Source organism: Dipodomys spectabilis, unplaced genomic scaffold, assembly GCF_019054845.1.
Source record: "Dipodomys spectabilis isolate Male_0828 unplaced genomic scaffold, ASM1905484v1 ptg000042l, whole genome shotgun sequence".
NCBI lineage: Eukaryota > Metazoa > Chordata > Mammalia > Rodentia > Heteromyidae > Dipodomys > Dipodomys spectabilis.
The window spans coordinates 12,069,707-12,094,872 of record NW_024870719.1 but is presented as its reverse complement, the minus strand read 5'-3'; the positions used below and the strand labels follow the sequence as shown (position 1 = coordinate 12,094,872).

At 34.1% G+C, this 25,166-nt stretch overlaps 1 protein-coding gene across 1 annotated transcript in view; it reads left to right on the top strand.

Annotated features, from left to right (window-relative positions):
• The window catches only part of Mdga2 (MAM domain containing glycosylphosphatidylinositol anchor 2), a 722,905-nt gene that overhangs the window by 669,107 nt on the left and 28,632 nt on the right, over window positions 1–25,166 (top strand). Inside the window, exon 10 of the mRNA XM_042677867.1 lies at window positions 3,755–3,903. Within this exon, the coding sequence (XP_042533801.1) occupies window positions 3,755–3,903 (149 nt within the window). The remainder of the gene's footprint in view (window positions 1–3,754; window positions 3,904–25,166) is intronic.

The following is a 25,166-nucleotide window of genomic DNA, read 5'->3' as shown; positions in this document are numbered from 1 at the left end:
TTTTTGAGAGTTTCTCTTTTCTATATTAGGCAGCCTGATATTAAATGGATTGATTTTCTCTGCATGTTGTCAATCCTTAAATACTATGGCATATCTCTTTTCTTTTGTGTTTTTCTCCCCTGTGGTTTTATCCCCTGTTGTCACTCTATTTGAATTTGGTACCCTGGGTATTGTATATATCTTTATCTGAATTAGGGAAGGGATGGGGAATAAAAAATGGTGAGACAAAGGACAAAGGGGCAACCAGTGCAATAGTGACAATCACAAGACACTATGTTGAAGTGATCTGTACAACTTGCATGGGGTAGTGAAGGAGCGAGGAAGAAAAGTGAGAAAGGGGTAACAAGTTCGACAAGAAATGCACTCACTACCTTACTTATGTAACTGTAAACCCTCTGTACATCACCTTGACAACAAAATTAAAATAAAATAAAAAAGAAAGTCACATTATTAACTACTTAATATCTACCCAATGAAATAATTATATACATATATACACATATATTCATACAGGTATTACTTATCTATGGTAACATAGCTTATAAATATTTTTCTAAATTAAATCTAGCTATTTTACTATTTTTTCTACAGCCTATTTTCCCACATTAATTGCTTTCAAAGCATAGCATATTTGGATATGACCAATATTCGATCTTTCTTTTGCTTAATTACAAAATATCATACTCCTAAGTTCAATTAATGTAGCAAAGAAATTTTAAATGTTGTTAACATCAGTCATTATTAAAGTGTAATTTAGCTTTATAGTTAAAATTTTATTTTCAAATCTTGGTCATTTTTAAAGCTTTTTGCAAAACAATGCTTGTACTGTTATAAAAATTCTATGTAGTACTGTGAACATCACAGTTGTTTCTATCTGTATGTACATTTTAAGAATATTTTAAGCCGGGCGCTGGTGGCTCACGCCTGTAATCCTAGCTACTCAGGAGGCTGAGATCTGAGGATCGCGGTTCAAAGCCAGCCCGGGCAGGAGAGACCCTGAGACTCTTATCTCCAATAAACCACCAGAAAACCGGAAGTGGCGCTGTAGCTCAAGTGGTAGAGCGCTCGCCTTGAGCTGAAGAGCTGAGGGACAGCGCCCAGGCCCAGAGTTCAAGCCCCACGACCGACAAAAAAAAAAAAAAAAAAGAATATTTTAAAATTAAAGATCTTTTTGTATATACTCATGCATAAAGTTACTAAATTTAATCTCCCAGTTTACATAGGGAAACCAGTTCTAGGTCAGTTCATCCTAAAATATTTAAACTGGAGAAATATTATATAAAAATAAAATTAGAAAATAATGGAGTAAGGAAATAATTTTAGTGTTCTTGCTAGAAATCGAAGAAAAAAATGAAAAATTGAAGAATAAAAAGGGAAAATGTTATGAATTCTTTCTCCATTCAGCCAGCAGGTGTCATGTGTGGTTGTCAGAGCCAAATATTATTGGAAACTACTTGCTTGTAGCCTTGTACAGCTTCTATGTCCTTCTTATAGAAGAGTATGTATTAACATTAAGTAAGGTTGACTGAAATTGTGTGATTTTAAGAATTTGAAGATTCTTGTTAATAAAATCCAAAAGTTATTTTCCCTTTATATATTTTTCAAGGGAAATATGTAACACATATTTGCTCTGAAACATAAATAAGCACATTTATAATCATAGCCACAAAGAATTATTGGTGATCAGAATTTGTTACTAATTGAGACTATCTTCTATTAGACCTAATTTCTAAGCAAGTGTCTTTTTTTATTGTGATAATACTATACAGAGGGGTTACAATTACATGAGCAAGGTAATGAGTACATTTCAAGTGTCTTTATTTAACTAAAATTCAACTCCATTTAAAAATAATTTTTGAATTAAAATTTATAATGGATCTTATTGTGCTTGATTACTTAAATCATCTTTCATGTGGCATTGACATTCTCATTCTGTCTCTAAATTCTTTACTTGCAGACATCCAATTAGCCTCTAAAAAACAATCCTGGCTTTATAGTTCAGAAAACATTGTTACATATATCACCAAGCACAGACAAAATGTAGTGTTTTTAAAAATGCATTTGAGTTGCGTGCCTGCGGCGCACAACTATAATCCTAGCTACTCAAGAGATTGAGATCTGAGGAATTCAGCTTGAAGCCATTGGGGCAGGAAAGTTCCTGGGACCCTTATCTTGAATAAACTGCCAAAAAGTCATAAGTGGAGCTGTGCTTCAAGTGGTGGAGCACCACCTTTGAGAGAAAGAAGCTCAGGGATTGTGCCCAGGCCCTGAGTTCAAGCCTCCAGGACTGGCACACACACAAAAAATGAACAATTGAAAGCTTTGTAGTAGTCTGCAATTAAATGTATTGTGATTATTATAACTTTTATAGTTAAATGTGATCATTAAAATGTATCATTAAATGTGATTGATTTAGAATATTTAAGTGGGGACTCAATTAAAGCTTTAATTTTCAGACCTTCCAAGGCATTGATAAATTTCTATCATTAACGAAGATGAGGAGAATCATTTTCAACTTAAGAATTAAACTATTTTAATAACCTTAGAAGTATTTAATTAAATAAAGAAACTTTATGTATGGTAATATGCATTCAGCCAATTTCCCCTAAGCAATCAACTAAAGGTCCACGTAGTAGGATATCTACCCATGGAAATTCTCAAAATATTATTTCTCATTATCTTAACACCTTTACCCACCCCATTTTCTATCCTTGCCCTAGAGATCTTGGCTATCGAATAAGACCACATGCTGAAAGTCTCAGCAGAGAAAAATTACAAAGAGATATTTCTGTGACTCTAGAGTTAGCTTTGATGTCTTTTGTATACAGAGATGATATCAGGAAAGAAATTGCAGCTATTTGTGCTGAAATATATATTCTGCATTCCTGTGCATCAGAATAACCTCAGGTGTTTCTAGCATACCTCAATGCCCAAGCTTCATTTATACTTATGCATACTAAATTTAATGAAATGTTCTTTGCAATATATGTGCAATATATTTGCAATATATGTTATATTTGCAATGTATGTGAATGTTTTCACAAGATGATTAGATAATTAATAAATGATTTTTAAGTAGTGTTTAATCTAAAATTATTTAAAATGTCACATCAAACCTAATAACAGACAAAAAATATTCTCACCCCACGCAGATTTAAGATTAAAAGGTACCTTAATGCTCATCTCAGGCCAAAATACATGGCTTGAGATTTAACAAGGTTATAACTCCTGTCATGCTTACCTCAACAGGAGAATTATAACCTACTTGATATCACCACTTCTATCAAAGTATCCAAAAATTGTTCCCCCAACTTCTCCAAAGTTCCATCCTCTCATAGCTTTCAATCTGATTTGATATAAATTTGATTCCTGGATTTGCTGAGGCTTAAGACCTTGGGGGTCATCCTTGATTCCTCTCTCTCTCTCCCTTTCTCCCTCCCCCCTTCTTCCCTGCCTCCATTCTGCCCTCCCTCCCTCTGTCTCTCTTTCCCTCCTCTCTCTCTCTCCTCTCTCTCTCTCTCTCTACATATATATATATATATATATATATATATATATGTATATATATATCCAGCCTTATGTCTATTCTGAAGACAAGCTTGGAAATTGATTACATTTTAGTAGTGTGAGTTTTCAAATAGAATCATCTCTTATGACTCTAGTGTAGAAAGTGATAGCAGGTCCAAAGGGAATAACAAGTGTATTTAAAGTCTAATGGGCCATCATTCACACATAAGCACACTTCTGCTTTCAGGAAAGGCCTATGCTCCAGAATTTTATTATGACACGTACAATCCAGTGTGGCAGAACAGACATCGTGTGTATTCCTACAGTCTGCAGTGGACACAAATGAATCCTGATGCGGTAGACCGGATTGTTGCTTATCGGTTGGGTATTCGGCAGGTGAGCAATTTAATTATTGTTTTTGTTTCCCATTTGTGATCTTTTGTAAAGATCTTATTTTGCATGGATAACAGAATATATTTTCCTATATCAAAGATATTACTTCGTATAAACTACTCTGAATTACTTATAAATCTCTGAAATTAGCTTATGCTTCTGTTATAGCAACAAATATTAAAGTGGCAGTCTTTGAACCCTCTGAAATCCTTCAGCATGAAATGTATTAAATTATGCAGCACAATATCCATGGGAAAAAAAACACTATTTACAGTGTTTTCCTGCTTATAGTGTACAATTATTTCTTGTCTAAACTAAATAACAGTCTACATATATTTTTCTTTGAAGGACTCAAAAGTATATACAAAATGTTTCAATAGTTAATTTAATATACTTGAAGAATATGAATGCTTTAGCAAATAGAAAAATAATAAGAGATCTTTTCCTAAAATCATTAAAGCTTGTAGATTATATAAAGAATTTTTTATCTTCTTCAAATGAACCACTGTTAAATTTACCTATTCTTTGTTACTGTAAAAGGCCTTTTGAAGTTTAATTGTAGGTCTTTGCCTTGTTCCTTGCTGGGTAGTATATTATCTGGGTGAGTCTTAAAACAAGGTATTTTTTGAAGACAGCTTTATGTTAGGTGTAGCTTATCAAGAGATGTGTTCTACTTCCTTAACTAAATCATTTCCAGTTGGATAAGTAGAAAGACAGATTGCCTAGAGAAAGATTTACCAACTTTTATCAATCAACTTAGATGTTTTATTATAAAACTATTCAATTTATATCTGATTCACAAAAGTTACAGAAAAGGTCTTCTATTATTCAAATTAAGATACACTATCAATTATTTTGGGGGGGTCAGTACAATGATTTGAACTCAGAGCCTTGTGCTGGCTAGGCTGGCCATCTATTATGTGCCACAATTCCGACCCCTTTTGTCATTGGTTATTTCTTAAATAGTTATATTGTATGTTCCTTCTGTATGGGATACTGATCCTCTCTGCATATCCTTCCTCTTCCTTGTGTCACTGGGCATAACACTGAGTATAACAGCCATTTGTTGAAGTGGAATCTCATACATTAATTTTTTATATGGGCTTGAATCCTGATACCATAATCTCCACTTCACAAATAGCCCTCTGTACAGTATTTTCACAATTAAAAAAGCAAATAGCTAGGATAATAATAGGCTTGAATCACTACACCTGACTTGCATATTTCTAGTCATCTCAGAAAAATAAAAGTCTTTCCTAGTTAAAATATCTGGCATCCAATAACCACTTTTCTTGCTTATGTGTTCAGTAGTCACTGAACAGCAAACTACCATGGACCATTCCAAAAGCTTGTCTCAAATTATCATCTAATATACTACAGTTCTTGGGTAAACCCAAAACCCTTATCAAACGTATTTGTTCTGCCAGTCCTAATTTCTTTACAATTTTTCTTTATAGACAAGATCAAAAGAATAAAAGTTAAAAAAAAAAATCAGCTAATCAGGAAATTCCCCTCAGTTTGTTTTCTCAACTCATTTCACACTTAATTATTTTTTGAAGTTTGGAGTATCTTAGAGCATTCTTGACTTTTGTTCCTCATACTGTTTCATCAGCTCTAATACTACATGGTTTGATCAAATACTTAAGGCCAAATTGCTATTTTCAAATTTCAATTTTTTTCTGTAGTTGTCTTTTATTTCTTTCTGTTATAGATATATTTTCAAAGATAGAATCAGAATTTTACCTGTGTTTTTAAATTCTCTTCAACAGTTACACTTTCTGAATATTTTTAGATAACTTCCATTTGCAATCTGAAAGGCCACCTGTTTTAAGTATGTAGATTTTACCTATTTCTGCTCCTCATTTCCTCTCTTTGCTTATATGTCCCAAAATCTTATTCTCATCCAATGTCTCTATGTGGTATACGTGTTCCAGTCCTCTAGGAACCAAAGTTAACAGAAATGTAGTAACCACTGCGACACACCTCCACCCTCAGAGTAGAATTCAGGTTGTTTACAGAGTTAAAATTCCTCTCAAAAATGAACTTATTTCGTTTTTTCTCATACCCAGTATGAGTACTATCTTCTGTAGTAATTTTGCATAGATTACTATACTATTTTCCAATGACAGCTTCTTGCTTTTAGGTTTTGCCTTCTAACTGAACGTCTCTTTAGTCCTGCCTTTACTTTTCTTGATCATAAAGTTGGTCTATTACACTCTGATAGTCATTGACATATAATTCTTAGTCATTGTGTTTCTCATTTCGCCAAATTAATTGGATAGCATTTTCCCTGTCTACTTCTGTAGAAACTACTATGCATGCATGATACCTATATAATCAATGTTTGTTACTACATTTTGTGAAAATAATAAATCCCAGACACACTTGTGGCCTGCAAGCCTAGACAGTCATAGTCCTGTCCTATTTTTTTATTGTCAAGGTGAGGTTCAGAGGGATTACAGTTGCATAAGTAAGGTAATAAGTTCATTTCTTGTCAAACTTAATACCCCTTGCCTCATTTTTCTCCCGTGTTCCCTCCCCCCCACACCCTTCAAGTGGTACAGATCATTTCCAACCTATTGCCTTATATATATTGCTGTTACATTGGTTCCCCCTTTGGCCTTGTGTCACCATTGAAGATTTATAATCTTGAGTATGTTTCTGCGCTTATCTAAACCTGTCTGTAATTTGACATCGTGATATCTATTGTATATTTCAATATATCTCTATATATTCAATATATCTATTGTATATTTCAATATACTCTACGGTTTCCTTTAGTCCAAATGCTCTTGGGCAGGGCACTCTTGGCACAAACATTTATGGCAAGTCTAGTACTTACTGGGAGAACTTTATAAGAAATTTTGTGGGTTTTGAATATTTCTTTTAAAGTAGTTGTACAAAAGAGTTTCAATTCACCATGTCAGTTTATGAGTACTGTGCATCTTCATCAATTTCAACTCTTCCATCCTTCTCCATTTGCCCCCTTCAACTCATGTAAGAACTTTTTTTAAGAAGGATATTTTAAGAAGTTAATGTCGTTTATCTTTATCATTATATTTTATTGACTGTACACATCATAGGCTTAATTGTTACTTTTAGGCATGATTTTCTCCAAAAAATACTAGATTTTATTTTAGTAAGCCTTCCTTTTATTTGAAATATATTCCACTATTTTGCTGATTCACATTTTCTTGTCCACAAGTATTATAAACCCTTCCTAAGTTTGAGGCTCACATGAGATTCATGCTTTCTGCTAAAGGAAACGTGTTTGACATAAATGATGTTATGAACAGCAAATAGTTTCCTTCACTCAATATTTTCATCTAACCCCATCCTTTCTATGGCATTTTTGTTATGGACTCCTTTGTTCTCCAAATTCTTTTTTATATTTATAAACAACTATTCTTTTTGCAGGTTTTTGTTTTCTAGTGCTTTAATCTATTTAATAACTTTCCTTAGGTAGTCTAGTGTATATCTTACTAAGGGAGAAAAATAAACACTTTGATGGATCTCTGAGGCCTCAATAAAGAGTAATGCTCTTGTGATGCTCTGTCAGTGTGAACAGGAAGATGATGTTTGAGGACAGAATGTATGAAGAAATGAGCATGCATACATTCTTGTCTTTCTCCTCTATCGTGTTTATTACATACACCTCTCTCATGAAAATTGTTCTCATGAGAAATGACCATAAATAAACAATATTTCCTTTCCTTTTTCCCTTTTGTCTAGTAGTAGTGAAAAATGGAACTCAGTGTCTTGTGTTTGACAGGCAGGTTGTCTGTGCTATAGCAACAATTTCAGTCCCTTTTCACTGTAGTTATTTGGAGGAAAAGTATTACCTTATTGTTCAGGCTGGCCTGGCTGTGATCCTACTTGTGTTGCCCCTCTCACGGAGATGACAGGCTCATGTCACTGTGGCTGGCTTTGCTTTCCTGTATGTGGAAGATACAAGCATGCCGTACCATGTGCACTGAATGATTAGTTGGAGATTTTCACATCCTAGATGGCGTTTAACTGGGGACTCCTTAATCTCCTCCTTCATCTACTAGATTTACTGCCATTAAATTTGCTTCCTCTTGAATATCTACATACATACAGACCTTTAAAATGACAGAGTAAAGGCACTTTATATACAATGAAATTGGTGACTTTTATAAGTCCAGCCTAAAATAAGAAATAAAAATATTTCTATAAATATGTTTACTTTTCTGTATTATCTTAGAAACATTAGATGTCTCTTCATTTATTTCTTGATACAGGGTACACTATCAATATTTTTTTAAAACTACACTTTGAAATGGTTATCAATGCAATGATTTCATTTTATATGCAAATGTCCTGTTCACCCTCAGCTGTTTCATATTGCTCAATGAACTTTTTTAATATAATCAAGCTAAATGTTTATGTAACTACTTCCCAAATTAAAATTAGAATATAGCTTATGCAAGAAAAAAATTAAAAATATGGTGTTTCCACATTAATAATTAGTGCCTGTGTGCTTGATATGTGAGTTTTCAAAAGGGACTCAAGTTTTGTTACATTTATTTTTATATTATCTTTAACAATTTGTATTTCTATTATTTTGTTGTTTACATTGCTCTAAAGTGAACCCAAGACTTCATTTAGACTAGGCAAATGTTCTACTATTAAACTATACCTGTGGACTTACTTTATTGTTTTAAAATCATGTTGTAGGCCAGGCCAGTATTTTAAGCCTATAGATCAGATAAGTTTTTCTATCCATGAAATGTATAGCCTTTCTAGTACAAAGCATCTATTCACTTTAAGCATAATCTTAGTTACATAAGCACTTATTCAATAAACAGAATCTGATACTACATTTTATCTTTTCCTTTTATTTTTGGGCCAGTCCTGGGTCTTGAACTCAGGGCCTGAGTGCTGTTCCTTAGTTTTTGTGCTCAAGGCTAGTTCTCTATCACTTGAACCACACAGCCCTTAGTGATGGCTTGTTGGTAGTTAATAGAAAATAAGAGACTCACAAGATTTCCTGCCTGGGCTGGCTTTGAACTGCAATCCTCAGATCGTAGTATGCTATGAAAATTTCATCTTTTTAAGATGAATGTCAAACACAGTTCTGAAGATCCTACTACTGTGTTTTTAATTCAGAAAAATGCTAGAACCTTATTAGCTCTTTTTAAATTAAATATAATTATATAATCACTACTGTGGTAGTAAACCAATAGCTGGAAAAGGTTGCTAAGCCACACCATGCATTATTTTATTTTTCCATTAAAATATTATGAAAGTCTGGGTTTCAAGTATATGGTCTGTAATGAAATATGGTAAGGAACTCTTTCTCAGTATTTAAGTACTGGCTCCTCATCCATTTGTTTTACAAAATGTAGCAGCATTTCTAAGATAAAGCACTGAAGGTCAGAATCACTGTTTTGAGAAACTCAAAAAGGACCAAACACATAACAAAAGTCCTAAAATTAATTTATAGAATAAACATCCTCAAAAACCTTCATGTCCTTAAATTGTACTTTTTAGGCCCAGTGAGCTATTGTTTAATCTTCTTAGACAGCTACCAGCCTCCAATTAATTGCTTCATTTGTTGCTTATGATGAAAGAAAACAGGTTATTTTAATGTCTATTTTCTTTGCTATCCAAAGAATTATATACAAAGCAAAGTTTTTTCTAAGCTACCTGACTATAACAAACAACGTAAGCATCATTTTAATTTATTTGAAATGTATGCAATTATAGTCTCTACTAATAAAAAATTTTAGAGACTTTTATGCCACCTTCTTTTAAAATTCTGACATAGAGATGCATAAAAATACTATAACTGACATTTATGTAAAGGAGGATATTTGCTAAATGCAATATCTTATGTGTCCTTGTTCTTATCTTCCTGAGACATGATATATTAAAATGATTGAAAATAGTCTTATTCACTTATTTACCATTCATTCAAATTAATTGTGAGAAAATTTAACATATAATTCTTAATTGAAATTAATAGTGAAGTATGTCTGACATGTTGTGTTAAAATCACTACAGTAATAGGCATATGAACAAAATGACATAGAAATAGGTTTGTGTGCAGACAGTATAGGTAATTTTATTCTCAATGTTTTATTCTCTTTCAGTCTCTCTCAGTCTGTTTTTCCTTTCGTGTGTGTGTGTGTGTGTGTGTGTGTGTGTGTGTGTGTGTGTGTGTGTGTGTGTGTTGAAATTGTGGCTTGAACTACGGCTTGGATGCTGTCCCTTAACTTTCACTCAAGGCTGGCACTCTAACGCTTGAGCCACAGCTCCAGTTCTGACATTTTGCTGGCTAAGGGGAGATGAGAGTCTCATGGATTTTTTTTTTGTCCAGGCTGGCTTTGAACTGCAGACATCAGACTTTGGCCTCCTGAGTATCTAGGATAACAGGCATGTACCACCTTGCTCCAAGATTTCTTTTCAGGCAGCAGTAACTAATGAAGCAGTCACTAATGAAAACAAAATAGTTTGAGTACAGTTGATAATTTGATGAAATTATGACAAATTTCCCATTTTTTTGTATCTAGTTTTCTGTTTTAAACTACTTACTCCTCCTTCTTTTTTTTTTTTTTAATGTTGGTCGTGGGGCTTGAACTCTGGGCTGGGGTGCTATCCCTGCACTCTTCAGTTCAAGAAGAGCGCTCTACCGCTTGGGCTACAGCACCACTTCCGGCTTTCTAGTGGTTTATTGGAGATAAACTCCGTGAGAATGGAGTTTCTTGCCTGGGCTGGCTTTGAACCGCGATCCTCAGAGCTCAGCTTCCTGAGTAGCTAGGATTGTAGGTGTGAGCCACCAGCCCCCGGCTCCTATTGCTTCTTTTTAAAGCATTTTCAGGTTTATAGTTATGTATAATCTATTGCATATTGTTTATTAAAGGCTTATAACAATATATAATACTAAATAAAACTCAAAAATGCATTATATACACAAATGACAACAAGCTTGATAATAGTAGCTATATATTAGTAAGTACTTTGTTTGCTGAAGCAGAGTATTTTGAAGAGTACGTAGTATAATTATTTTATACCTTAGCAAGCATGAAGAGGCCCCAGTATCACTGATACGGTCTATATATGCTAAAGAACGATGGCAGAATAAGATAGATGTGACTTGGAAATAACTCACTGAACTTGACATTTGCCCAGGTCTTGCTGAGAGAGATGTCTGGAACCCTTTGGCAAGTGATATTTAATGCAACTCTTGGGACATCTGTGGGTGATTGATAAATAATTGTAAATCTTTGTATAGTTTTGAAACACAGCCCAAATTGAAATCTGCTGTAATCTGATGTTATTATACACATTATATTGTCAATATTACAACAGACAGTGGCTGTAGATGGTCAGATATTTGAGATAAGCACCAATGATTTCAGCTTAAAGTAGTGAAAAGAAAGAGGAAGAAAAATTACATTAAGTAAATATTGAATTTGGCAGAACTTGTATATTGACTCAATTTTGTTGAATATTGACTTAACATTTTAAAAAGGAAAGTGATCTTATACTCTGTGCCATTCATTTGAGCTTTTTAGTTAATGCTCTGGAAGTACAGATTAGAGGAAGCCAAGAACACATAGAAATGTAGAGAAAACATGGTGTCTCCAACTCTTTGGCTTGAGGAAAATAAACATAAGACAATGAATAAAACTTAAGTTATTATATTTTTTAAATAAAGGCTACACCTACCATACATTTTATGCTTGTAAATACTAGCATCACAATGTATATAATAGGAAATAACTATGGTAAACATTAGAATGAACTGGCACGTGGACTTCTGATTGATGGCCTCAGCTCTGTAAAATAAGGATACTTTATTTTAGAAAATTTCAAATCCTTTCTGAAAATGTATCCTTAATCTATGGCTCTTTTTTAAACAACTTTAGTGCTTAAGTGTATTTCGTAAATGATCCTTAGCTAAGCTGTGAAAAACCTGTATCCCTCAAATTTCTTGATGTGCCTACAGCTAACTGGTGCTAAAACAAAAGATGATAATGAATTTACAATATTCACATATTTCTAAACATCAATTTGTACATAGAATAGTTAATTAATCTATACAATATGCTTCTACTATTAAGTATATGTAACTGTACCTTAAAAAAACTGATTTTTTTTTCTGAAAGGAGAAATCAAGGAATCAGACTGGAGATTGTTATGCTTAAGACATTTTGATACAATGGCATGCCTTTCTCTGCTGAACCTTCATGTAACTAATTTTGTTAAATCATACTTTTATGTTAGAAACTTATAAACTACCTTTTAGCCTGAGAACTATCACTTTTTGGAAAAAAGAACATGGTTTGAATAAACAACAAAAGTCACACTTAAAACAGGAGAAACGTAGCATCCTTCCACATATAAAATTTATATGGGGTCTCATGCATGTGCTATGTAGTCTTACTAAAGGAATGAAGAATTCTATTCAGAACAACACGAATCCTTTCTCTTTCCCCTATAAATTCCTTAGTCTGTTTTCTAATTTGTCTTCACAATACTTATTTAATTTCTATACATTGCATATTTAATGCTAATGTATTTGTTTAGTGCTTATTTAATGTATATATTTTAATATTATTTTCCTAGAGCTCTAATGAGAGTTTGTCAGAGCTGAACACTTGTTTTAATATTACAAGTAATGTTATTGAACTTCTATTATATATTTCTAGTTTTTAGGTGAAGAACAGACATCATATATACCATACTGTAGAAATGCTTGAATATAGTAGACAATGAATTAATAAATACATTTTAGTAACTTAATGATGTTATAAGTAAAATTCTACTAATTGTCACTTATTTGGATATTAGGAATTTAAAATAATTTTGAATATTTACACTGTTTTAAAATTGAAGTCTTAGAGGTACTGTTGAAATCAAAGAACTGTAATTAATTTAAAAACAAACACACTTATATGAAGACAATATACTGTTATACATTTGCATACATAAAATTTTTGCTTATATTCCATGGGGAGAAAGAAGGTAATAATGTCATGTTCATGTAGATTTGGAAGAATGAGTGTGAGGTTTATCAGTGACCACTCTATTTGACCCAGTGATGTCTGTCCATACCTTATAAAGGCTTAGAATTCCTCATGTCCATGCTTAGAATTCCTCTGCTGCCTCATTCATCATTGCTTATGATGGGAAGTGTGTAGATATCCTACCAGAGGCCACACTTTTGCCCTTTCAAAATTTTCTTCACATTTGGCCCACAGTACTTTATTCAAGATTGGAATACCAGGATGGTTTTCAGCCTCAGGTATCCACCTCATCTTTCCAGTAGTAAACCTAGGCCATGGCAGAAAAGTGAAGTGTGTGGGCAAGGCTTTCTAGAGTTCCCATGGAACTTAGAGGGAATACTGATTGGTGAAGTTGCATTTAAGTAGTAGGCAGTCAGTCACTCACCAAACAACTTTGGTGTGTTTTATTCACCTTGTTGTTCTCAATACCAAGAGCAATATTGCACACACTGTAGATGTACAATGAATGTTTTCTAGAAGATATTTTGGTCTTTTGCCATTCTTCCATTCCATTATTCCAAGTTTAAGTGTACGAGTGATATTTATGTGTGCCTTTTCTCTATCTTTCCCATTTAATACTTTACAAGCTTTTTTCAACATAAATCTTGAAATTTTTCTTTTAAAAACATTCTTTAAAATAATTATAGATTCACAGGAATTTTACGGGGAAATCCAATGAACTCTTCCGCTAACATGCTCACAAATCAAAGTTCTAAACAAATACACTTAAAACTAAAAATCACAGAGGTAAAATCCATAGGATCTAATCATATTTCACACCAATTGTTCACCCATTTTCATGGTTATGCATTTGTGTTTCTGTGTGTGCATATGTGCATTTAGTGCAAGCTTAGGAGAAGTGTTACATCACAGCCATGTAATCAGGACACTTACCTCTCTCATCATCAGAGACTCCCTGTTTTGCCTCATAGACATATTCTTCCTCTAAACCTAGGTACCTCTACTTTCCTCCCCATCCCTTGAAGAAAATATTATAATATTTTATCATGAATATCAGACAGATGGAATGATGAATATTCATTTGAAATGGACTTTATCCTGTGTAGCATAATGTCATAAGTATTGCAGGTATCAATGCTCATTTTTATGTTTGCATATTTTGGTGTATTCATCTTACAATTTGATAAACCATCTCTATTTTAAATATATTTTTGTTGCTCAAGTTTTTTCATTATGAATAAAAGTTGCCAGAAACATATACAAGTTCATATATAAAAAATGGATTATGTTCATTTCCGAGTTAGTATGTCCAACAGCAGATTGTGAAGCTGTATATAAAAAAATCCATCTTTGGTTTTTGAAGGAACTGCCAATCTATTTTCCTTAGTGGTTTTATGATTTACACCTCAGTCAGTTTCTGTACATTATCACCAGAATTTGGTGTTATTACTATATTCTTTACCATTCTGAAAGGTGATTAGTTATATCCTATTTGGTGTTAATTAATATAATGGCTAATAATCTTTAGTAACATTTCATTTGTTGATTTGCCATCTGCTGTATATATTCTTCGGAGATGTATCTTCACATATATTTGGTTTGTTTTCTAAAAAATATGAATTACTTTTAATTCTAAACATTACTGGCATGGCTTATGAATTAACTATTCTAAGTTTTGTTTCCTTGCTTAGCATGTGGATAGCGGTAGCCTTAATTTTTGTACATATTTCCAGCCAATATATTCTGATAATCTGCTGATACTATCCGAGAGAATTGTGGGACATAATCTGGGTCAAGTTATTTTCTCAATCTACACTCATTTTGTAACCCACACCTATCTATTTAGTTCTATCTTGTGATTATCTTTATACTCAGTTTTTCTTAAATGCTTTACTTCTACATTCTTAAATTACCATTATAAAAATCACTTCTGCTTTCCTGGGGATAGTTTTGTTGATTTTAAATTCTTATCCTGAATTTGGACTAAGAATTTATGATTGACTGCAGCCTCATCTGTTATAGGTTGTTTTCTTTGCTATCTTTATTTATCAAGGTTGATCTCCTCTTCAAACAACACCCAATCCACCTGGTAAGTATGAATTCCTTTGTCCATGTCCATGGTCTGGGGTGGTTGGATGGTTGTCTGTGTCATAAACTGAAGTTCAAATGATAATTTCTTTATACTGCTTGAGTTTGAAAATCAAATAGAAAATGATAGCATGAATTAAGCCATCTCAGAATGTGTACCCATTGGCACTGTACTCCCCTACCACTAAGGGTAAGCCTCTGGAACTTCTGCTTTGGGGAAGTTCTCCTGATATGTAGTTTGGAGAAAAAAGGTAGTGAGCGTAGAGAAAAAGACTCGTATTTCCCATTTGTCTATAAATATTGTAATCCTTCCTAGTTTCTTACCTGATAAGGTTACTTTCTTGATTCCCAGAAGAAATAGATGAATAATGACCAGCGATAGTAAAAGTTAGAGAAGAAAAAACAAAAAAAGAGAAGGAAAACTTTACCTGCTAACCTATCACCTAGCACTGTCAATCATCTTGCTTTATGATGTTGCCAGGGATGAGCTTGGGGAGAATAAAAAGTCCTGTTTGATTTCCTTTTTTGTTGGTAACTGAAGTGTGGAAAATGTAAACCTGTCTTCTTATCCTGAGTTAAAATCCTTATCCTTTCCTGAAACTTTCATTGATGCCATCTGTTTAATTAAAATGATTGACACTTTTGTTCTTAATTAGTTGTTTGACCTTGATGAAATATTTCATTTTCCTGCAACTTCTCACTCTCCCATTGCTACTCCATCCAGGCTTCCAGTCTTATCCTGAAATAATTGCTTTTAATAACTTTTACCCATCTTCCTTTTTTTTTTAAAGGAGACACTACACAAAATGATGGTCATTATTGTGCATATTTTTGTGAAATACTGAAGAACATGTGGATGTATAGGTTGTTATCAAGTGTTACTCATATCTGAGCAACTATGGCTGCTTCCATAGCCTCTCAAACCTAAACTTTTAAAATTCTCTCCTCTCATTACCTTCTTTCTCCAAATTACCTGTCAAGAGCCTCCCCAATTCTAATTGGTCCTACTCCAAATTACTCATTCCAATTAATGGCCCTCATCTGATGCTTTGCTTGCACAAGAAGGAAACTTGAGACTTCTCTGTTTACTTCCTCATATCAAATCATCACTGATTCCTGACAAGTTTCATCTTTTGGGTATCCTCCAATTATCAAGTCCCTATGTTTCTTGTCAGAGAAATTATCAGTCTCTTGTTGTGTGGACTCTTCTCCTCCTCTAAATTGTCTCCCTGGATTATTTTATCTATAATCATCAAGAATTTTCTTTTTCTGCGTGTGTCCGTGAGTGTGTTTGTGTGTGTGTGTGTGTGTGTGTGTGTGTGTGTGTGTGTGTGCCAGTTCTGAGGCTTGAACTCAGAGCCTAAGCACTGCACCTTAGCTTTTTCACTCCAGGCTGGCATTGTACCACTTAAACCACAGATTTTATATGGAAATGATTAATATTTATTCTCACCATAGTCATGAAAAGACTTGTATATACCTAATCAATGAGAAAAACAAGCTTCAGATAGCTGAATAGTCCAAGGGAATGAGGCTTAGGGAGCTAACCTGAAATCTACCTAGGACTACAAATATCTAATCTAGCACAGCTCAGATCAGCTGAGGCTCAGCTGCACTTGAACAAACAAAAATAAATGCTTGTTAGAGTACAAGGAGGTTTTTATGGCTGTTGCATAGTATTGCTATAAAAATTGCTCAATAAAACAAACATTGAATCGTTCATCAAAGTAAATAGTAATATTCACAAATTAATTACCTAAATCATATTTTTAAAGTCAAATAATTTGAGTGAGAGAATAAATTAAGCTGCTACAGTAGAAATACACTGAGTAGATAGTCATCATAATTCACAGAAGCAACAAGGGGAAATAGTCTGTGGGAGCCAAATGTCCAATGAGATAAAGAAGGGACAAGTGGCATTTTATTCATCAAAATATAGGAATATAAGAGTAAATCCAGAATTTCACAAGAGAAAAAATATCCACAGGAATAAAGAAAAATACCTAATTATTCATAAAAATAATTTTTAAGGAAGTGCCTGTGATATTTCTTATATCAGAAAATCATAAGATGAATCAAAACTAAAAACCTTAAATAATCAAAACCTGAATGCTAAATGATTGGCTCTTCCTGGAAAATCTAATTTATGTAGAAAGATTCTAACTGAGCTTGATAACTCAAACTTGCCAGGGTTGAAATCTATAATAAATTAATCTTTAAGGTGAGGTGTCCTTTTACCTATGGATCCAAACATGATGAGACAGTAATTAGACTTCTCTTATATTTACTTTTAACAAGAAGCAAATTATTCTACCATAGTAATTTCCCAGTATCTGCTGTAAATTATTATTTTTTTACTATTATGCATAGTCTCTAGGTGGGTTTTGATGTTTTGTTTCAATAAATGGAAGTCATAAATATATTGTTGAGGAGATACATTAGTAACACACCCAAATTCTTCCCTGAGGCAGTGTGAAATTCCCTGTCATGTAATGATTTATGTGAGCAGGAGTACATACTCAGCACAATCAGAGCATACATGTACTGGAATTCCTAAATAAAATTTCAAAGCAGATCCTATGTTCATTTAAACTGTTCACTCACAAAATCAAAAGCATTTTATAGGACTAGTAGTTCTGAAGGTAGATTTATTATCATGTATTTATCACTGCTAACTACACACAAATATATCTCCTTCCCTTATGAAAACATCCTTTAGCACTCTTCGAAAGGAATGGAAAGAAAGAGAATATCTGTTGAAATTATGTGAAAACAATATATAATAGAAAACATGAGGAAAAGAACGACAATTACTAAAATTTCAGAGGGTGGCTTTGAAATTCAGAAATGTTGACTTCCTATTTGGTCTCTTTTAAAATATTTATGGCCTAGGAAAACTTATTAACTATCAGTTTCCTCATTGGAGGAAATAAGCATCACAATTCTAGCCTAAGTGGATTTTTAGAAGAATTAAAATAATGTGAAAATTCTTTAGTAAAGTACTATTAATAGTCTTCAAATAGTTGATAGTCATTATTTCATTTTCTTAGTAAACAAAAAATACTTTGAGAATTTACAACTGTCATTCCAAACTACAATCCCATGAGCTGTACAAGGTCACTCAAATATACCGTAAAGGATCAGTCTTCTTGATATTTGCTGTTGAAATGCAGGAGTATATTATATAGAAGCCATTACTAAGAAAAAAACCCTGGTTTAGGTGTCTGAGTCAGAAGGACTGACTTACCACAATATGTATAAAAATCAATACAAGAAGATGTCTAAATTAAGTTCTTAATTTTTATGCAAATAACACTATGGTGTTATCTGTAATGTAATTACAGATGCAGAGAAATTGCCTCTGATTTAGGATAAATTGACAGCATTTTTTTTTCAAATTTTCCATGGTTTGAAAGTGTTATCCACTGCAAATCTGTTTCTTTGCTAAGAATCTGTAGTGCAATCCCCTCTAGAGATGCTAGAAGGCATCAGAGGCTGGGCTGTGACTCTGGTCAGCCACATGATCATGGAGCTGGTGTAACTGATAGAATGTAGGATGCTACGTTGATAAACTCAGATGTTAGGTAGGCTAAGTGTAGTGGTGCATTTTCAAGTTATAATATTTTTCAGTTTACGGTGGGCCTGTCATAATGTAACTGCATCAGAAGTAAAGGAGTATCTCTAGTAAAATGTGAATGTACTGCAAGCACATTTTAGCTTCTCTTTTTATTATACATATTAAAGACATCAACCTAATGTTTTGATATATACAACACAGCAAGGTGATTACTTCAGTCTAGAAAATTAACATATATATCGTTCCCACATGTCTGTGTAGCAAATTTCTAGCACAAATACAATACTATTCCTGGTAGCCCTACTGCTAGATACTAGATACCCAGGTTTATTTACCTTATACAATTAAACTTTTAAAACTTTACCTCTTTGACTTCCATCAACTCTCCAGTTTCACCATACTCCTGCTCCTATAACCAACTTTCCATGTTGTCTGTATTTGAGATTGCTGTCTCATTTCTTGGAATATTTTTCATATGAATCTATTTTGTAAAGAATGTATGCTATGGCCATGTAATTGTAACCCCTCTGTACAGTATTTTCACAATAAAAAAATTATAAAAAAAAGAAATGTAAAAAAAAAGAATGTATGCTAATGGTCTAGTTTCATTATTTTGTATGTGAAATCCTGTTTTCACAACAAAATTTATCAATGTGTCTTCTTGGAGGTCTTGTCAAAATCAGTTGCCAGTCAGGCACCGGTGGCTCACGTCTGTAATCCTGGCTACTCAAGAGGCTGAGATGTGAGGATCGCAGTTCAAAGCCAGCTCAGGCAGGAAAGTCTGTGAGACACTTATGTCCAATAAGCCACCAGAAAACCAGTAGTGGCTCTGTGGCTCAAGTCATAGAGTACTAGCCTTGAGCTGAAGAGCTCAGGGACAGCACCCAGTCACAGAGTTCAAGCCCTATAACTTGAAAAAAAAAGTTTCCTGAGCTGGGTGACAGTCACTGGCAAGAAAGTCTGTGAAATTCTTATCTCCATTTAACCATCAGGAAACCAGAAGTGGTGCTATGGCTCAAAGTGCTAGAGCACTAGACTTGAGCAAAAGAGCTCAGGGACAGTGCCCAAGACCTGAGTTTAAGCCCCATGATGGGCAGAGGAAAGAAAGAGAGAGAAAGAAAAGACAGAAAGGAAGGAAGGAAGGAAGGAAGGAAGGAAGGAAGGAAGGAAGGAAGGAAGGAAGGAAGGAAGGAAGGAAGGAAGATAGGTTGCCTGCATATTTGCTTATTTCTTGACTATTCTAGTCTAGTTTATTGGTCTATACATATGGTTATTTTTATCAGCACCATAATACTGTGGTTACTTTGCATTGTAAATATGTTTTATATCATTTTTTTCACTCTGTGTGTGTGTGTGTGTGTGTGTGTGTGTGTGTGTGTGGTACTATGGTTTGAACTCAGGGTCTTACACTTGTCAGTTTGAGCTCTAACATTTGAGCCATTCTCCACTCTGGATCCATGCTGATTATTTTGGATTTGAAGTCTTTCTAATTCCCTGCTGGGCTGACTTCAAACCACAATCCTACAGGTCTCTGCCTCCTGAGTAGCTAGGACTACAGGCATGAGCCACCGGTGACTGAAGATACTATATATCATTAAAGAAGCTTATCCTCCATTTTGACAATACTCTTACTCATATGTTGAGAATTTCCCAAAAGACAAAGGTTTGCCCAAAGTAAGGGCTAATGTTAACCTGCTGTGACCTAGGACAATTATTTGAAACTAGAATTTCCCATATTGCCTTCTACAACCTGGCATATTAACTTGTCCAAGTTTAGATAAGAAGATTGAGATAGTTCAAATAGTGATTCACTTTTAAGTCTTAGAATGTTTCACTGTAGCTGAGAGCTGGTGGCTCACAACTGTAATCCTAGCTACTCAGGAGGCTGAGATCTGAGGAACATAATTGGAAGCCAGCTCAGGCAGAAAAAGCCATGAGACTCTTATATCCAATAAGCTAGTTAAAAAAGAAAAGAAAAGAAAAGAAACAGTTAGAAGTGAAGCTGTGGCTCAAGCAATAGAGCATTAACCTTTAGCAAAAGAAGCTCAGGGACAGCATCCAGGCCCTGAAACAAGCATAATCCCCAGAACCAACACCCCAAAACAGCCATTTTTTCTGTAATTATAGCCCTAAAAGATACTTAAAAGTTTCATTATGGAAAAGAGCAGTAATCTGGGACTTACAGTTTTTAAAATTGTATATATGTCCTACTCCCTGAAAATAAATATTCTTGTTAACCTGAGAAGAAAAGTTCATCCATGCAAGTTATTCATTGTCTGATAAAACCAAACCTTTTATGCAATACAAAATCATGTGTCAAACTACATTGTTCACTATAGCTTACATAGTTATAACCATTCTTCAAAATTTTACAAGCTACCTAGAATAAGGATTATGTTAATATAGATTAAAATATGTGTATTCTAGAAATTTAAAATGTAAAAGGTTAAGTGTTAACATTTTAAGGACAGTGTTAGTAATGACATTCTAAATGTTGTAAAGGGCATAATACAGTCAGACACAGATGCACAAACAAATAGAACTAGCTGGAATCAATTTAACAGAATTTGTTCTATATATATCCTCAGATATTATATATACTTCTTTCCACTCTCCAATTCTATTTTGTTCTTCAGAAAGTTTTCTAATTAAAAACAATAATATGTATGAGTTAAGTATAATATTCTGAATACTAGCTATGTCTTTTTTTTTTCTGGGGTCTAGTCGTGGGCCTGAACTCTGGGCCTTGGTGCTGTCCCTCAGCTCTTCAGCTCAAGGCTAGCGCTCTACCACTTGAGCCACAGTGCAACTTCCGGCTTTTTTTCTGATTATGAGGTGCTGAGGAATCGAACCCAGGGCCTCATGCATGCAAAGCAAGTGCTCTACCACTGAGCCACCTTCCCAGCCCCTAGCTATGTCTTCGAATTACTTGTCATACAATTCAAAAATGCTTCAAACAGATACTGGTTTCATAGTCATCGCAGTAAGGTTGACTGCATTTTAATTATATCCATGTAACTTCTATACTTTATTATATTGAGTAGGTAAAGTACCAAAAGAAATACATACTAAACCTGAAAGGATGTAGAATGCTAGACTTATCTGTCACTTGATGTTTAGCTATTGTGGAAACATTCAAGTTTTTCAAGGTGGTAAAAAAGACTCCCTTTTCCCCCTAAATTAAGTTCTAATATTGGTATTTATGTGCTAGAACTACATTTTTGTATCATCCTTAATCTATTTGGGGACTTTGAGAAGCATTGTTTTCCTCTTATTTTTTCTATTTCTATTTTTCCATATTTTCTATTGCTGTGACTACTAGGAAAAGAAGTTTTAGGGTTTTTTTTTTTTTTTTTAATTATACTTTTTTTTTATTGTGACAATACCGTACAGAAGAGTTACAATCACATGGGCAAGATAACAAGTACATTTCTTATCAAGCATTGTTGCTTCCTCGTTGTTTCCCCTTCCCATCCCTTCCCATATTATATGAGCTAAAGTCTTTGCTTGGCAGGCACTTGGGGTTCATGCCTGTAATCTTAACTACTTCAGGAAGTTCAGGATCATGGTTCAAAATTAGCCCTAATAAGAAAGTTCATGAGTTAACAACCAAAAAGCCAGAAGAGGGAGTTCATCTCAAATGTTAGAGAATCAGCTTTGAGCAAAAATCTAAAAGCCAAGGATCAGGCCCTAAATTCAAGCCAAAGGACTGGCATAAAAATACATACATACATACATACATACATACATACATAAAACATTTGCTTGCTAGAGGTATTGAGAAAAAAGTTAACAAATGTGTATATTATTCTTGTAATCTCTTGATCAAGTAGTCTTTCAGTATTTAATCAACTTATTTAATGGGGAAAATGGGAAAGCAATCATAGACGGAAATCGTGGCCCTCCCACCCCCCCCACCCCGCCCCCAATCGTGAGCATGGTGTGTGATGGTCCTGGAGCTAGAAATCAGGGCTTTAGCTCTGACTCTGAGCATTTTTGTTCAAGGCCAACACTTTATCACTTCTAGATTTTTAGTGGTTAATTAGAGCTAAGAGTTTCACAGAATTTTCTGTCAGAACTGGTTTCAAATCACAATCCTCCTATCTCAGTCTTCTAAGTAGCTAGGAATGCCGGCATGAACCCCATTGCCCAGTATTATTGTGGGTTGTTCTGATCAGTTGGGGGGCTTGAAGTCAGGCGTGGGTGCTCTCTGAGCTCTTTTGCTCAAGGCTATCATTCTACTACTTTGAGCCACAGCTCCACGTCCAGTTTTCTGGTGGTTAACTGGAGATAAGAGTCTCATGAACCATGATCTTCAGATCTCTGCCTCCTGAGTGGCTAGGAATGTAGGCATGAGACACAAGCACCTGGGTATAGCTGAGTTTCTGTCCAAGTAAAAAACAGTAACTTTGGATGCCCAGCATTCAATCAGAGGTTGTGGTGAAGGATATAAAGTACTGAGTTATGTAATGTTTATCTTTGAAGTATAAATATTTGGAAAAATCTCAGTGCAAATACACAGGCTTCTCAACATAATGAAAATGAATAATTTAATAAAAATGCGAGAAAAGCAATAGAAAATGTCCCAAAATTAGTCCCCAATAATGGCACCTACTACCCACTTGAGAAGGAAAAAATGGACTCATTTCTCAGCTGGTAGCTTAAGATGATGGCTGTACTTGCCTGAAAGATCTGAATCCTGTCTGGTTGGGGGCAGTCCTCAAATAAAATACTACAGAAGACATAATCAGATTTATAATAATGAGAACTGGCCAATGCTTTCCTGTAGTTAAGTACTAAGGAAAGAAGGAGTATCAACTGAATGCCCTGAAAAATGTCAGCGATTATATTATTATACCCAAAGGACTTGTGGTTTATAGTCTGAATAAAACTAATAGCCAAGGACAAATGAAGTAAGAAATAGGTTTTAAATGGCAGAACACAACAAGAAAAATCAATTACAGATGAGTATATCTGAGAGAGTAACACCTGAAAGTAAACACAATCCCAACCAATAGACATTCCTTCTATTACTGTACCAGAACACATGTAATATGTGAAAAATGATCCTCTACCTGTCCCAAACAAATCTTTCTACATAGCAGTGAGATTTAAATTTTGATTTTAACAAGTTAAATTCCTAAACCTACTGAATATACCTACATACATAGATATATACGTACATAGATACATAGATACATACATACCTTTTTAGTTCTCCTCAATTTCATGTCAAGGCATCATCTTGAGTATTAAGTATTATTACCTCTGTGGTCAAGTTTTAAGACATGATAACATATAATTACATATGATAACATACAGTTCTAGGCACCCGAAAATTATAGCTTGACCTTCAACTAGGGGAAGTATTTAGTCAGCTGTTCAAACTAATAAAGGGTTAATGCTACTGGATTGTTGTATTATTTGCATGGCTGCATTATGTGCCCTGAGAATAACTGTATTTTTGAATCCTGACTTAAACATTCATTCCACATGCTTTCTAAAATGTCTTTTGTTATAATCTAATACATTGAGAACCAAAGTGACTACATACTTGGTAATGACCTATCATATATATGACAATGGAAATGCAATCAATATCCCATTTATGACAAGGGAAATACAATACAAACAGTGTACCTTGCCCTCATACTTTGGTAGATGTCCATGCAATCATGTAAGGGACAAGTCATAATTCAGTCTCAGAATGTGAATTTCACTTTGGGGGAAACTACCTTACCTTAATTTAAGCATAATAATAATGCAAATTTCCAAAGTCATATGGCACAGAAAAATGAAAGAATATCTGTATTATCTAAAAAAATTTAAAAGGTGTTAGTATCTTAAACAAACTATGACAAGGACCATATATATCCATGATGATGTGAGCAACTTTTAATGCTGAAGAATTTCTCTTGATTGTGGAGAAGATAAGAGAAGTCACTGTCAATGAAGGAACAGAAGAACATAATTGCATGGATCATTATATATTATTATTCATTTGGAGAAAATTTATATAAGGTGCATTGAAAATAATAGTGCATCTTAAATCCTTGCCATACACCTTTCATTTGGGAAACTTGACTTAAATTTAAACCCTTAACATACCATTTTAGCAAGTTTATATTCTGTAGAATAACAGAATATATGATTTTGAGTCCACAATGTCCATATTTTTGTTAGCTATTAATTTCCTATCTAATGCCATTCTCATAAAAATGGCATACAGAATTTATCTTAACATTATCACTAAAATAAATGGAACATTGGATGTGCGTATGGATGATGTACCCATTCTCTTCTAGCTTCTCACTTACATGGTTGATTTCAATAGAGTTTGTTCTAGTATTCACAGGCTAGGCCAGGCACAGTGGCTCACACCGGTAGTCCTGGCTAATTGGGAGGCTGGGTTCTGAGATCAATGTTCAAACCTGAGACTCTTTTTTTCCCTTTCGTTAAAAAATATTTTAATTATCTTTAGTTAAGTAATTGTACAAAGGAGTTGCCATTCATTGAAGCAGTTTATGAATACAGTGAATCTTGATCAAGGTTACCCCTTTCAACATTCTCACCAGCCCTCCCTACCCAACTCTTCCCTTACTTTC